The sequence below is a fragment of the Arachis stenosperma genome, chromosome 6 (genome assembly GCF_014773155.1).
Source record: "Arachis stenosperma cultivar V10309 chromosome 6, arast.V10309.gnm1.PFL2, whole genome shotgun sequence".
Lineage (NCBI taxonomy): Eukaryota > Viridiplantae > Streptophyta > Magnoliopsida > Fabales > Fabaceae > Arachis > Arachis stenosperma.
In genome coordinates this window covers 92,821,890-92,836,016 of record NC_080382.1, presented here as the reverse complement: position 1 = coordinate 92,836,016, position 14,127 = coordinate 92,821,890, and the positions used below count along the sequence as shown (strand labels likewise).

Genomic DNA, 14,127 nt, shown 5'->3' with positions numbered 1-14,127 from the left:
GATTTTGATGGGATTGACCCTGTTACGCAAAACCCAAATCCTTTGCTTTAAGTACTTACTAGTTACTCCTTATTTACCATACTTTGAAGGTGATGTCTGTGGTGGCGGCTATGGATGGCTATGCATTAAGTATCTAATTGAAATATGACATATGAATACTTTAATTACTTTAATTACATAGTTATAACTGGTGCAGCCACCACAGACATCACCTACTTTGAATGGTGATATTTTCAGATACATTTTGGTTGTTGGCTTCTTTACTTGGGCCTTCGTAATTTCTTTACTGGGGAGATAATGTTCGAGGTATACGCTGTGATTCTCTTTCTTGAAAGGGAAAGCTGAAATTGAAAAGGCAAACCAGGCTAGGCTGCACACTGCAGTGTTACTGAGTACTTGGATAACTGCAATACCATTGCCGCGCCTTAAGGCATCCACTTCTGCCTCTGTATTTTATTCTTTCATGCAGTTAATTTAGCTGCTACTATATCAAAATTCAAGGCTTAGGTTCATGAAGTATTCAATGATCTTTGGTAGTTTTTTGTGCACTGGGTATTCTTTCAAGACTTAAGTTCAATTGTTCAAATATTGTGCCCTGCATGTCGCTGAACATCTAGCGCAGCCTGCATGCTAACTTCTTTCAAGGAAAAGATGTAGCTGTAATAATAATGTAGCCGAATTCTGCCTTGATCGGGGTCATCTCAGGCAAATTTGTTTTCAACATTTTATATATAGAGAGAAAACAGAAAAAGTGCAGAGATTATGGATTAGTTGTATAGTTGTAAACTACTAGAATTTCATTTGTTAGAAGTGCAACAACTTCAATTTGTATAGAGCACCTTGAATTGTTTATAACAAATGTATCAAGTGATATAGGCAAGGAATGTCTTGGCAATGTAATTTAAAACATATGTGCATATGCTGATATGCTTGTGTTTCTGAACAGATGTTTGAAGGTGCCATTTCTATTGAACAAAGGAATCTTAAATCACAATTGAACTGAGAAGGTAAAAAAATGAAGGGAACAAAGGTCATGTACTAAGTTACAACACGTTAACAAAACATACTCATAATTATCTGAATAGTTAGAAAAGCTACCGACTCAAACGAAATACCTAACCATCTGAATTTCTTTCTGCTTGAAGCCACACTTCTCATAGAAGAGCTTGTTTTCAATGCTGCAATCAAGAATGACCTTGTAGCAGCCCATTGAACGAGCATGATCAGTTAGGAAGTTGATTATCTTCTTTCCCAGTTGCTTCCCACGAGTGCTGGAATCCACAACAACGTCCTCAATGTGACCAACCTTGCCACAGTTTCTTAGAAACTTCTTCTCGATGAACACGCTCCCCGTAGCAATAATCTTCTTGGAAACATGGTCTTCAATGACGCAGATAACATGGTCGTCTCCGAGGGAACTGAGCTCTCGGAATCTATCCTCAAACTCCTTGTCAGAGACAGAATCACAAACACTAAGTTGTTGCAGTAGCTCTATGAAACCTTTGCCCTTGTCGGACATCTCCAGTCTTCGCACTCCATACTTTTGTTCCTCACTAGTTTCCATCTGGAAACAGCATACAAACAAGAAGCAAAGATATCAATAGAATTTCCCAAATTGTGTAAATTAACATTGATAAAGGACTAGGAGGAGTACATTTCTCAAGAAACACAACACTACCTACACCTCGAGAGGAAACAAAAATAACAGATCAATAGCATCTTCATCATCATGCTAACTCGAATTGTATGAAATTGAGAGGGTGGTGGATGACAATTCATGATGAAAAAACAGATTAAAGCCTCAACAGAAAATGTAGCAAAAAGGAGCGGGAAAACAAGCTTCGGAGATTTTGAGGTTCTTATTTACTATTTGATATTATTTCGCATCCTGCAGTTAGACTGAAGAAAAAAAAGAGGATCTGGAGACAGAACTAGGGGTGGCAATGGGGTGGCTTTTCGCCCTACCCAACCCTGCCCTGCCCTTTTTTTAACTTGTATAGAAACTGCCCTGCCCCTACCTGTAGGTAGTAGAAAACTGAATCCTGATCCGCCCTTATAATCATTAAAATCCAGCAAACAAAATTAAATTTCAAAATTTATATAATCAAGATCACATCCAAACATAAACTAAACTAAAAACAAAAGATTTATACAATGTCAAATAACATAAAATAAAAAAGAAAAAAACTAATGTTTAGTCACCAAACAAATTTAACACAATAGTAAAAAGGTTGCAACATTACAACAAATCATAAATAAATCACATCAGATATAAATGAGCCTTCAATCCATTAGTTTTAGTCACTTTCCAACTCTCCATCATCATTAATAGTTTGAAGGTCAAGATTGAAACCTGAATTATAATGTTATATATTTGAGAAAGAGTATGTAGCTAGGCTGCCAAAAATAAAGGACATTAAATGAAGAACTAATAAAGTAACAAAGTCCAATAGAATAACGAAGTATATGAATATACACACGTATATGAATATCAAAGTCCAATAGAATAACAAATTTAACTCATGTCTGGTTACAATCTTTTTTTGAAACAACTCAAATTTCCCAATGAAACCCACAAACATAAAGAAAATAGTAGAAAGCCGGATAGATAGGGAGTATCTAGAGTGATAAGAACAACCCACAAATATACAATTACCATGCTTAAAGTAGTATGCTTCTGACTTCCTACATTATAGAATTTTCTTTTGTAAATGACGATCATGGGAAAGACTTCACATTATATAATTCTTGTTGCTGTTTTTTATTCTTTTTATTTCTATAGAGCCTTCTTTATATTTGTACACGAGTTTCGAAATCATTATGATAAAAAAATTGTGATGATTCTGAAAGTATCAAACATGTTTTAATAATCAAATGCCTTCAAAACCTAGTAAATAATTGTTCATAATTAAAATTAAAAAAATTTTTTCCCAAAGCACTTTACATTATGTTAATTCAGCCACAACTAAAAAAGTTCAAATTATTCTTATGTCATAACAATTACAGAAATGGAATACTTTACTCCCTAACTCGCATGATTCACTAAAATTTACTTAACCGTCTCTAACATAACAACCACTAACCAACATAGGGTTCATAATTGGGCGAGGGGAGGGGCGGAGTCGAAACATATTGAAAAGGATTAGATAGAATCTGCATTACTGGTTGCAAGTTCTAAGGGTATTTAAATTTTTCTTTCTTCGGGAATTCAACACTAAGTAAAAAAGAAACGGCCATCAAAACAGAGAAATAGCAAACGAGAAGAGATAGGGGTGATTCGGGGGAACAATGAAATGCAAAGAAAAAAATTTGACAATTAATCCAGAGGAATGCTAGAGGACCATCAAACTTTATGGTTTTCGGCCATCAGTTAGTTAGCCATCAATGTGTGGGTTAAACTATATTGCTGTATTACTAAACTAAAAAGAATTGAGTTGATGGCTAAAAGTGATTGCAAAAAATAATAAATTTTGATGGCCTTAACCATTTCTCGTTAGTCTATCAAAAATTGAAGATTGAAAAATTAAAATAAAGAAGCTCACCGAGGAGCAATAGAGGCGCGGAGCAGACTGCAGAGGAGGAGAAGCCCGGAGCTTCTGGTCACGCCGGCGATTCGCGGATGGAGGAGGACTGGTGGAGATGGGCGAGGACGAACCGGCGAAGCAGCAAGGAGGAGGTGACGCCTGCGAATCGTGCGTGGCTAGGGGATGAGTCTGGGCAGTGAGCGTGAGACAGTGGAGAAGAGGGTGAGGTCAGAGGATTGAGGGTTGAGGAAGAAGAAGAAGAGTGAGGCATTGAGGTGAGGTCTGAGGGAGGTTTGATGCATCGTCTCTCTGATTTTAGTTTTTTTTTTTTTTTTAATTGAAAACATGATGGATGGAAGGGTGGATGAGTTACAGACAGTTGGATTATAAATTAGTTGACGTGGCTGAATCTGGATCGTGAATTGGTTGAGTGCGGGGTGGGGACCTAAAGGGAAATGTTCTGTTCTGTGTTTCAAAAACGCAACTGCAGAATTAGAGGGAGAGAGAGAGAAAGAGAGCGAGCGATTAGCGAAGCGGAGATATCTTCCCCGATGGTTTTATAGAGAGAGATAGAGAGAGCGATGTCGACACCACTGATTCGGCGGCTGGCACCGTACCTGGCGGCGCGATTCCGACAGAACGAGAGGTTCATCAACTCCGTTCCTGCTTCTTCGTCTTCTTCTTCGGCTTCCATTCTTCACCGTTCAACTCCGACTTCCTCTTATTCTCCTGAGCCCGTTCACATGACCGAAAGCTGCGTCCGAGTATTCTCTCTCTCTCTCGTTACTTTCTAACATTTCCAGCTTCTTACTAATAATTCCTCCTTTCCTTTTATTTTTCAAATAGATAAATAAAGTTAGGAATTCAGCTATATTTCTCTCAACATATAAAGGAAAACAATGATTCTACCCAACGCTCTTATCTATGCAATTGATGTGCATAATCACATCTTAGTATGTTGAAGATGCGACTTTGTTTCAATTTTACCTTGCTATGTGCTTCCTATTTATTGGTTAGTTAGTGTAATCAAGAATTCTGGATTGTTCTGCAATTTCATGTATCAACTACCATAATAACTAACTCAACTTCTAAATTTATGCCATTTGGAATAAACTGAAGCACTGTTACTTCTCCAAATTAGGGGGAGGCTCCTTCTCTTTTCTAAAAATTTTGATGCTGTTCACAAATTTTTTCTTTTTCTAAAAGTTTGCATTTTTTGCATCCCAAAATCTTGCTAGAGTGGCCCATTATGTTGCATTGAGTGTTCTTTCTTCAGTTCATTAATTGTTCATTCTATTTGGTTCCTCTTTGCTTTTGCTTACATTGGATATCGTCAGGAGCAATGTATGATTAAAGTGGTGAATAATAACCCCTTTCTGCAACTTTTGAATATGGAACAGAGAATGAAAGAACTAGAAGCAACTGAGTCATCATCTGATGGAAAACTGCTTCGTCTGAGTGTAGAAACCGGTGGATGTTCTGGATTTCAGTACGTTTTTAATCTGGATGACAGAATCAACTCAGATGACAAGTATTCCCCTTTTACCAGTCACAAGTTTCACCTGTGAGATATGCTAGCTATTTTGTCCTGGGTTCTTTTACAACTGGCTTTCTTGCTGTATTTACAGAGTTTTTGAGAAAGAAGGGATTAAACTGGTTGTTGACAATATCTCATACGATTTTGTCAAAGGTGCAACTGTTGATTACGTTGAGGAGCTAATCCGTTCAGCCTTCGTGGTAAGTCAAGCACACTTGAAAGCCATGTGTAAACTGTTGTATTATTCAAAATTATATCTTCACTTTCATTCCTTTTTCACGCTCCACACGAATTAGGATGGGCCTTTAACCCACATGTATAAGAGGAGTTATAAAAGAATAGAGAAGGGTTCGAACTTCGAAGGAATTCGGCCAAGTGGGTAAGCATCTGGGGTCGGAAATGAGCATGATAGTTTATTAGCAGGACAATGGAGAGTGAAAAATGATGCTGCAATTACCAATTAGGGGTAAACCTTGTCATGGAGACAAAATGAATGAAGGGAAGGATGAGTGTAGTAAAGGGGGGAGAGTGGAATTTAGGAAAGAATTGGGGATTAGGCCTGGGAGGATAGCTTGTCTAACAGCACTAAATTTCAACTTTATTTCTGCATTTCTCTATTATCAGTTCCTTTCAATTTCCAGTATCTACTCTAGAATGTCCTGAGCAGTATTTTTATATAGTAAGAGTTTTCCTCGTTAATTTTCTATTCTACTTTTAAGCACAGTACCAGCTGCTTTCTTATTACAAATGGAACTTTGTTATAATGTTCATATGGCAATTCAAGTCTTGAGACGAAATTTGTCTGTAAACTGCAGCAAAATGTCCCAAACATGGTTTATCTTATAAGTTCCATGGTATTATTTTTTCTTAGAAGATAAGTTCTGTGTGTGGGGTTACACCAAGTGGATTTGAATTTAATCATGTTTTTTTTTTTTTTGGTAACTTGAATTTAATCATGTTTGTAATTAGACCACTTACATCCAAATCTTTTTCAATTTTTTCACATAAAGTTTTCTGAGTTTTTATATTTAGCTATTGAACTGTCCTCTGTATAAGATAATCTCCCTGTTAGAACTTCTACAACCTTAATCCATTGATTCCTAAATAACTCGTGGTGATAATTCACCTTCTTCTGCACAATAGGTGCTATACTAACTTTTCTAATGTATTTGTTCATCACCCGATTGTCCAGTGTATAGACACATCCAATGTAAAATCATCATCTATGCAAATACAATATTAAGCTTTTTTATTTTGTTGGTTCTATTACTGACCAATATTCACGTTCAGTCTCTGTATAGACATATTTGGTCTTTTTCCCCACAGAACATTGTTGCTCTTGGTAGATGCGTGGCAAAATCTTTCCTTGGGCTTTTTCATGGTACCTTTTTTAGTCATAAATAACACTGCAAACACTCCTTTGTTTCATCCACCGGATTTGAATTGTGTAATTTACATCTGTATTTGTTTTCCATCACCTTTTATGATGAATTCAGGATACTTGAGTCATCGACTTATGATATCACAACCCTGCCATGTTTTTTTTTTTTAAATTTTGGATAAAGATCATTGATGACTTTTTTCTTTAGAAAAAATATCAATGTCTGGTTTCATTTGCAGGTGACTGAGAACCCCAGTGCCGTTGGTGGTTGTAGTTGTAAAGCTTCATTCATGGTGAAACAGTAATTCCTGATGATTGCTTCCGAATCTTCATAACTGCTAAGATACTCAATTTCTTGCAAATTATATTACACTATGAATCATTACTTTTGTACCTCAAATATCGATTGGTCGAACTATAGATTAAATTTATTGTTTGTATAATTATATCGATGTAACATGGAACTGTATTAGTAATAAGGCATTTTCTTAGCCTGTCAACAATGAGGATTTGTTAACGAGGCTTATTGGCTTGTATAGATTTTTCATTCCAAAATCTTGATGACTGAAGTTTTCATCCAAAAATTAATAAATTTAACACTTGAGATGTTATGCAAAATACCGTGCAACATGTATAGTTTCGTAGAGTGATGATGCAGGAGATAACTGAGCAATCGTATTTTAGTAAATTTATTTGCAGTGAATACGAATATGAACTTCTACTCTACCAAATTACCAATCCCATTACGGAGGGCTCGAAATTAGATTTATTAAATCGTTACATTTACAGAATGCTACTAAAGACATGTAAGATATATCTTCTAATAAATGACTATGGAGTCCAGTATAAAACAGCAAAATGAGAAGAGGAAGAAGAGTTTATATAATGTGCAAATCGTTTTATTTCCCCTCATTCTTTAAAACGATCTCGTTTTTATCTTGTTTAAGTGTTAAAATAAACAAACATCATTTAATATTGTGTCTAGCATGGTAAGTTAGAATTAACTCTACATTTTATTCGTTGACTTAAACGCTGGAAATGGTCCAGGCATTAATATGTTGTCTAAAACTAGATCTCATTAATTAATATAGTTAATTTTGAATTTAAGGGACTAAAATAGTATAAGTTGTGAATCTCAAATACTACTACGAGGATTTAGTTCATAAAGATTGAATAGTCATTTTAACTCTTAATACATAACTATTTTAACAAAAAAATCTCAAAATATATAAATGACAATAACTCCCATATACATATTCCGTTTGACTTCCATGGACTCTCTCCGTGTCTGTCTCATCATGACAGATGAAAGACCGTGGAAGAACAACAACGTTGAGCAGAGGTGGGATTGAAGCTCCAATAGCGATATAGAACACGACAACAATAGAGTTGGGACAGAACTAAAATAGCAAGCTGAGCAAAAGGTGATACAGAAGCAACTCCTCCCCTCTCCGTCGCCCTGTTATTCCTATATGTGTCTCTCTCAGATTAGAATCACAAATCTTTTAGGTCCCCCCCCCCCCCCCCCTCCTTTCTCTTCTCTTTTCTCTCTCTTTTTCTTCAATTACTGTGATTAATTGTTGTTGTGTTACTAGTGATGATGATGATGTTAAAGCTGCAATTGACTTAATATAGGCAAAGAAACTTGTGAAGATATGACAAATGACAACAAAGTACAAGTTAGGTGTTTTCTATATCTTTGCTTATCCATTAGTCCTTTAATTACATTTACATATGCATAACAAGAGACAATTAAATAACTAAAAACTTACACCATCGGTATATCAAATTAAACGTATTTAATTGATATTAAACTTATATAGTAATAACTGATATTCGTTATATAATGATTGGATAATGTAGTAACCATATTATATATATACACACACACACAATGCATTCAGTATGATTAGCAAACCCAATTGTCAAATAGTAAATCCCGAACATTCAAGCTTTCCCTAAAAGAATTTTTTTTTTTTTTGTAATAAATATTTTGAGTGCGATGAAAAGTAAGGAAAGGGTGACATATTTAGACAGAAAGTACTTTCTTATTCCTAAATCTTCAAAAATTAAGATAATTCAACACTGAAGCCAAAGATTTCAATAACACAATGTTTTCTTTCCAAATTGTAGAAAAAAAAAATACATAGCTTTGAACTGGTTCAATGTTTCTATATTTCCAGTGAGCAGTTTTAGCAAAGCACAAGACTATCAGATACTTATTAGCAAAAAAAGAAGCAACTTCCAGCTCATGATGTTCAATTCAAATTCCATGAATGATAAACCTCAAAATAGCTAAAAGATGGTCCAACAATTCACTCTTCGGATTGCCTTTGCCCTAGCACAGAAATATCTTCATATCGTTTCTGCAGAAGAAAATATAATTGGTTAAAAATACTGAAAAAGTTTGACAGTAGAAGTAGCCATCACTCTATCATGAAAACCACAACTCTTAAACAATGCTTCATAATTAGATATTCATTGGCATGGATGGAATTGATGGAACAAATTTTCCATAATTATCTCACATACATACTACCACTAAACTTCTGTGAAAACATAGAATAAAGGAAAACAAATGAAAATACGAAATGGGCACATGCCCTAAACAACCCAAATAGTTAGCCCGCCATAAGTGCATTACACAATGATCTCCCTCATTCATTTCATTCTCCTTCTTCCCTCTCAACTAACAAGCCCCATCAACAGCACGTAAGCCAAGGCCAAATTTTATGATAGCCACTTTTGACTCATATCAACAATGGCATTTCTACTCGGTATTTGATCATCTTGAAAATAGAAGTTACTCCGTTTACAAAAGAACCTTAGTTGATCATTAATTATGAAAAAATGGTCTGCCTAACAATATAATAATGGATTATGTGACCATTTTATTTATCCTCTTTTAAGAAAGAGGTGAATTATGATAGCAAGGTCAATCATGTGCCACAGACATAGCAAATGATGAGTTTGTGTTCTCAAGACAAAGAAAATGTAAGGCCAAAGGGCCGCCACAGATATAGAGCAAGTGACTAGGTGAGGAGTGTATATAGGGTATGTTTGAGCACATGTTTGAGGCGATGGCTAATGCCTACCAATACACTAAGCAATACATATGGATAAAGTTATTAACAAAACTTAGATAATACAATTTGATACTGTTCAATGCAAGATACACCTGTCAAGATTGCATCATCTCCAAACAACATGACGAATCAATTGCAAAAGTGACAGTAAAACTGTAAACAATTAATCAATATTTGTATAAATTGAATTCAATGGCAATGTGCAAACGCTATCAGGTGACATGATAAAGTAGCAAACTGGAAGGTAGATAACTCGAATCCCAAATGATAAATATGCCAAGATATTAGTAAGACAGAGAATTGAAGAACCACAAAAGCAACAAAGAGCAATTAATAAGTTCTGTTTCACACAAAAACAGACCAATTATATAATTTAGAATTCAATGGCAAAATCTTTGTGCTGATAGAAAACACAGCAAAAAACTGATGAATTAAGACAACAAATGCGTAGTCTCCTTATTCTTCCAGACTTCATAATAAAGGAAATCTGTTCGTTTGGTTTGTGTTTTCATTTTCTATTGTAATTTTCAGTTATTTCTGTTTTCAGAATTTTGTGAAGAAAAAAAAAAAAGAAAACAGGAGGTAAAAACACAAGCCAAACACACCCTAAAACATCCTACCAGTTTTGATGCTCCTTGTCTGTTTAGATGCTGCAGAATCAACTCAAAGGCATTTAGTATTTTCCCAAAAAACTTTGAAGCAATACTAGCTAATTCCAATTAGTATTTATGAATTACTGGCCTATGAAGTGTATTTGCAGAATCAGGAGATACTAATAAATTAATAACCATAGTACAAGCACAATCAAGTTCTATTCCACTGAGTAGAGCATTGGTATAGAATAGAGAGAAGATATTGCATAAGCTTAATCCATTTTAACGGATATACCATACAAAGAACTTGTTATCTTAATAAAGCCAAAGCTATTAACAAGATATGTAAACATGACCTACAAAAAAAAATACCCCGTCCAAGTTTCATTGTAGATCCAATATATCATCGTCACAAATAAGCAAGCAGCACATGACAAGGCATCCAAGTAAAATCAACAGATAAACCACAAGGCATAACATAAGTGAGGCAGGCATATTACCCCAACATTATTGTGCTCCCAGAGCTTGTGAACTCCATAATCCACAGCCTGCAACCCAATAACAGAATCATTCAGCAATTCCAACCGCAGAAACAGATCTTAAATAAACATGGAAGAAACCAAAAACAAAAATCAGAGCTTCAAATGTGAATAAACTTGCACAATGAAAGTCATAAATTCATTCAGAAGAAAGAAAAAACAAAAAGAAAACAAAAAAGAACTGAATAATTACAACAATAAATCATATAAAGTGGCAATTGAAAGATGGATTCCCTTAACCGCCAGATAAAATTCACCCTCCTACAAAGCTGGATTTCAACAATTACTATAAAGCATCGGATACTGCAACTGAAGCGAAGGGAATGAAAGAGATACCCGTTCACCGACGAAAGCGCCGGCGATGACGAAGGTGACATAGACGGAATTGCGGCGCATGAGGACCTTGTAAAGGGCTTCGAAGATGCCTCCTCCACTTCTTCGAGACGCAGATTCCATTGCTCTTGTTTGAAATCGGATTAGGGTTACGATTTACTCTCTGTTTCTCTGCCTCGTTCAGCAATAGCGATGGAAAGGAAAAAGCGAAGATCCAAGAACCAAGGGAGGTGAGTGAATGTTCTGAAGACAACTTTTGATTTGATTTAATAATAATAATAATAATAATAATAATAGGGGTAAAGTACCTTATTGCCAGGTTTGGTGTTTGAGGTGCTGCCACTAAAGATTTTTCCGCAAACCTAACGAGTTGCGATTATAACCAAAAAATAGAGAGAGAGAGAGAGAGAAAATTGCATTACCTAGCCTGTTGGAGTACTCACAAACCCTAGTCAACTCAGTAACACAGAGATGGTTTGGTTAATATGATAGGATAAAATTCAATAATTGTATAAGATTTATTAAAATTTTAATTATTTACAATGTTTAAATTTTAAATATATTTTACATATTAAAATTAACAATAATACTCTACATTCATGAAAAAAATGCATTCAAGTTATTCAAGCAATATTGGTCAGATGCGCTCCTCTCCCACCCTCACTCGTTTGTTATACACACGCTACATATAACATGTTGCAACCTAAAGCTTTGCTCAAGTAAACCTTCTACTGCAACGTAAACCTTCTTTTCTGCTCGCTTCTTCTTCTTCTTCTTCTTCTTCTTCTTCTTCTTCTTCTTCTTTGCTCGCGTTTTTCCTTATTGATCTGCATTGCTTTCGTCGTTCTCTTCTGGTCGCGTTCATCTTCTCGTTTTTTTCTTTCGATCTGATTACGTTGCATTTATCTTCTTTCTATTCTTCTTCGTTTTCTTCTTCGATCTGCACTTTTAAATCGAAACAATGAATGACTCAATTTCAAATCAGTTGAATAAAAGCGATTTGGATTATTCTTCTGAAACGAACCAAACGGACGAAGTTTGGATTATTCAATTTTGAATCGAATTGAATAGAATGCAATTACTAATTTGAATTGAATTGAATTGATTTGAATTGAATGGACGGAGATGTACTGAATTAAATTGAATTGAATTGATAATATGTAAATTATAGGCAGAGCTGTTTAAATTTGATTTTATATAATGGATTATGTTTCGTTCACTCAGTACTATACAATTGTTTCACCATGAGTAGGCGTTCGGTTCATTATGCAGAAAGCTATTTGAATTTAATTTTATATAGTGGATTATGTTTCGTTCACTCAGTACTATACAATTGTTTCACCATAAGTACGTGTTCGGTTCATTATGCGAAAAACTGTTTGAATTTGATTTTATATAATGGATTATGTTTCGTTCACTCAGTACTATACAATTGTTTCACCATGAGTACGTGTTCGGTTCATTATGCATAAATCTGTTTGAATTTGATTTTATATAATGGATTATGTTTCGTTCGTTCAGTACTATACAATTATTTCACTATAATGACATGTTCGGTTCATTATGCAGAAAGCTGTTTGAATTTAAATTTATATAATGGATTATGTTTCGTTCATTCAGTACTATACAATTATTTCACCATGAGCATGTGTTCGGTTCATTATGCAAAAAGATGTTTGAATTTGAATTTATATAATGGATAATATTCCATTCATTTAGTACTATACAATTGTTTCACCATAATAACATGTTTGGTTCATTTCTGTTCTGCACAGTTCAAAACTTTTTCTCCTCACCTTCTACTGCTTCTTTAACAGAGAGAGAAGGAGGAAAAGACAAAAAAAATACAACAGCAACAACAACAAAAGAATGACGATAAGGAGAAAACACATGAAGAAGAAGGAACACAAAAAAGAAGGAGGAGAATGAGGAGGAGGAGGAGGAGGAGGAACGCGAAGAAGAAGGCAAAGAAAAAGAAGAAGACGCTCCGTGCGTAAACAAGCGTGAGAAGAAGAAGAAGAAGAAGCGTTGGGTAAGAGCGGTTTCTGTGTGTTGGGCACGTGTATTTCACGTTTCATTTAACGGTATTGGATTTTTTTTATGTTGGGCTAACTTAGATGGATTTGAATACAAAATTACATGGATGTGTAGCATGACTATTGATGAGCGGATAATTTATACGCTTTTTGGCATTGTTTTTAGGTAGTTTTTAGTAAGTTCAAGCTACTTTTAGGGATGTTTTCATTAGTTTTTATGTTAAATTCACATTTCTGGACTTTACTATGAGTTTGTGTGTTTTTCTGTAATTTCAGGTAATTTCTGGCTGAAATTGAGGGACTTGAGCAAAACTCTGAAAAAGGCTGACAAAAGGACTGCTGATGCTGTTGGAATCTGACCTCCCTGCACTCAAAATGGATTTTCTGGAGCTACAGAACTTCAAATGGCGCGCTCTCAACGGCGTTGGAAAGTAGACATCCAGAGCTTTCCAGCAATATATAATAGTCCATACTTTATTCGGGAATTGACGACGTAAAGTGGCGCTCAACGCCAAGCACATGCTGCTGTCTGGAGTTAAACGCCAGAAACACGTCACAACCCGGAGTTGAACGCCAGAAACACGCTATAACTCGACGTTCAACTCCAAAGGAAGCCTCAGCTCGTGGGTAGATCAAGCTCAGCCCAAGCATACACCAAGTGGGCCCCGGAAGTGGATTTATGCATCAATTACTTACTCATGTAAACCCTAGTAGCTAGTTTATTATAAATAGAACTTTTTACTAGTGTATTAGACAGCTTGGGACATCTCTGGACGCCTAGTCCTTAGACCATGGGGGGCTGGCCATTCGGCCATGCCTGAACCTTTCACTTATGTATTTTCAACGGTGGAGTTTCTACACACCATAGATTAAGGGTGTGGAGCTCTGCTGTACCTCAAGTTTCAATACAATTGCTATTATTCTCTATTCAATTCTCTTTTATTCTTATTCCAAGATATACGTTGCACTTCAACTTGATGAATGTGATGATCCGTGACACTCATCATCATTCTCACCTATGAACGCGCATGACTGACAACCACTTCCGTTCTACTTTAGGCCGGGCGCATATCTCTTAGATTCCCCAACAGAATTTTC

The 14,127-nt window shown here is 35.5% G+C and overlaps 3 protein-coding genes across 4 annotated transcripts; 1 reads left to right on the top strand and 2 right to left on the bottom strand.

Annotated features, from left to right (window-relative positions):
- Positions 1-844: 844 nt before the first annotated feature.
- On the bottom strand, positions 845-3,821 carry LOC130936003 (glucosamine 6-phosphate N-acetyltransferase). Its single transcript, XM_057865963.1, has 2 exons — positions 3,543-3,821; positions 845-1,564 (listed from the first exon to the last, which is right to left on the bottom strand). Exon 2 carries the CDS (start codon positions 1,562-1,564, stop codon positions 1,103-1,105), a length of 462 nt encoding a protein of 153 aa, XP_057721946.1. The 5' UTR covers positions 3,543-3,821; the 3' UTR covers positions 845-1,102.
- Positions 3,822-3,994: 173 nt separating this feature from the next.
- LOC130933110 (iron-sulfur assembly protein IscA-like 2, mitochondrial) lies at positions 3,995-7,190 on the top strand. Its single transcript, XM_057862623.1, has 4 exons — positions 3,995-4,288; positions 4,925-5,055; positions 5,153-5,261; positions 6,682-7,190. The coding sequence occupies exons 1-4, from the start codon at positions 4,106-4,108 to the stop codon at positions 6,745-6,747; spliced, it is 489 nt and encodes a 162-aa protein (XP_057718606.1). The 5' UTR covers positions 3,995-4,105; the 3' UTR covers positions 6,748-7,190.
- A 1,280-nt stretch (positions 7,191-8,470) lies between these two features.
- LOC130932836 (cytochrome b-c1 complex subunit 9, mitochondrial) lies at positions 8,471-11,503 on the bottom strand. Of its 2 annotated transcripts, XM_057862269.1 has the most exons (4): positions 11,302-11,503; positions 10,997-11,164; positions 10,622-10,669; positions 8,471-8,808 (listed from the first exon to the last, which is right to left on the bottom strand). In XM_057862269.1, exons 2-4 carry the CDS (start codon positions 11,114-11,116, stop codon positions 8,758-8,760), a joined length of 219 nt encoding a protein of 72 aa, XP_057718252.1. In that variant the 5' UTR covers positions 11,117-11,164; positions 11,302-11,503; the 3' UTR covers positions 8,471-8,757. The 2 variants fall into 2 exon arrangements, with proteins under 2 accessions (XP_057718252.1, XP_057718251.1); XM_057862268.1 differs by lacking the exon at positions 11,302-11,503 and having other exon boundaries at positions 10,997-11,276.
- Between the last annotated feature and the right edge of the window lie 2,624 nt (positions 11,504-14,127).

What these genes read in the sequence shown, in the direction of transcription:
- LOC130936003 (XM_057865963.1), bottom strand. Translation starts at nt 1,564, where the DNA reads ATGGAAACTAGTGAGGAACAAAAGTATGGAGTGCGAAGACTGGAGATG.
- LOC130933110 (XM_057862623.1), top strand. Translation starts at nt 4,106, where the DNA reads ATGTCGACACCACTGATTCGGCGGCTGGCACCGTACCTGGCGGCGCGA. An exon ending in TGACCGAAAGCTGCGTCCGA is followed by an intron (nt 4,289 to 4,924) that starts GTATTCTCTCTC and finishes AATATGGAACAG; the next exon opens with AGAATGAAAGAACTAGAAGC. An exon ending in AGAATCAACTCAGATGACAA is followed by an intron (nt 5,056 to 5,152) that starts GTATTCCCCTTT and finishes CTGTATTTACAG; the next exon opens with AGTTTTTGAGAAAGAAGGGA.
- LOC130932836 (XM_057862269.1), bottom strand. Translation starts at nt 11,116, where the DNA reads ATGGAATCTGCGTCTCGAAGAAGTGGAGGAGGCATCTTCGAAGCCCTT. An exon ending in GCGCTTTCGTCGGTGAACGG is followed by an intron (nt 10,670 to 10,996) that starts GTATCTCTTTCA and finishes ATTGGGTTGCAG; the next exon opens with GCTGTGGATTATGGAGTTCA. An exon ending in GGGAGCACAATAATGTTGGG is followed by an intron (nt 8,809 to 10,621) that starts GTAATATGCCTG and finishes TTTCTTCTGCAG; the next exon opens with AAACGATATGAAGATATTTC.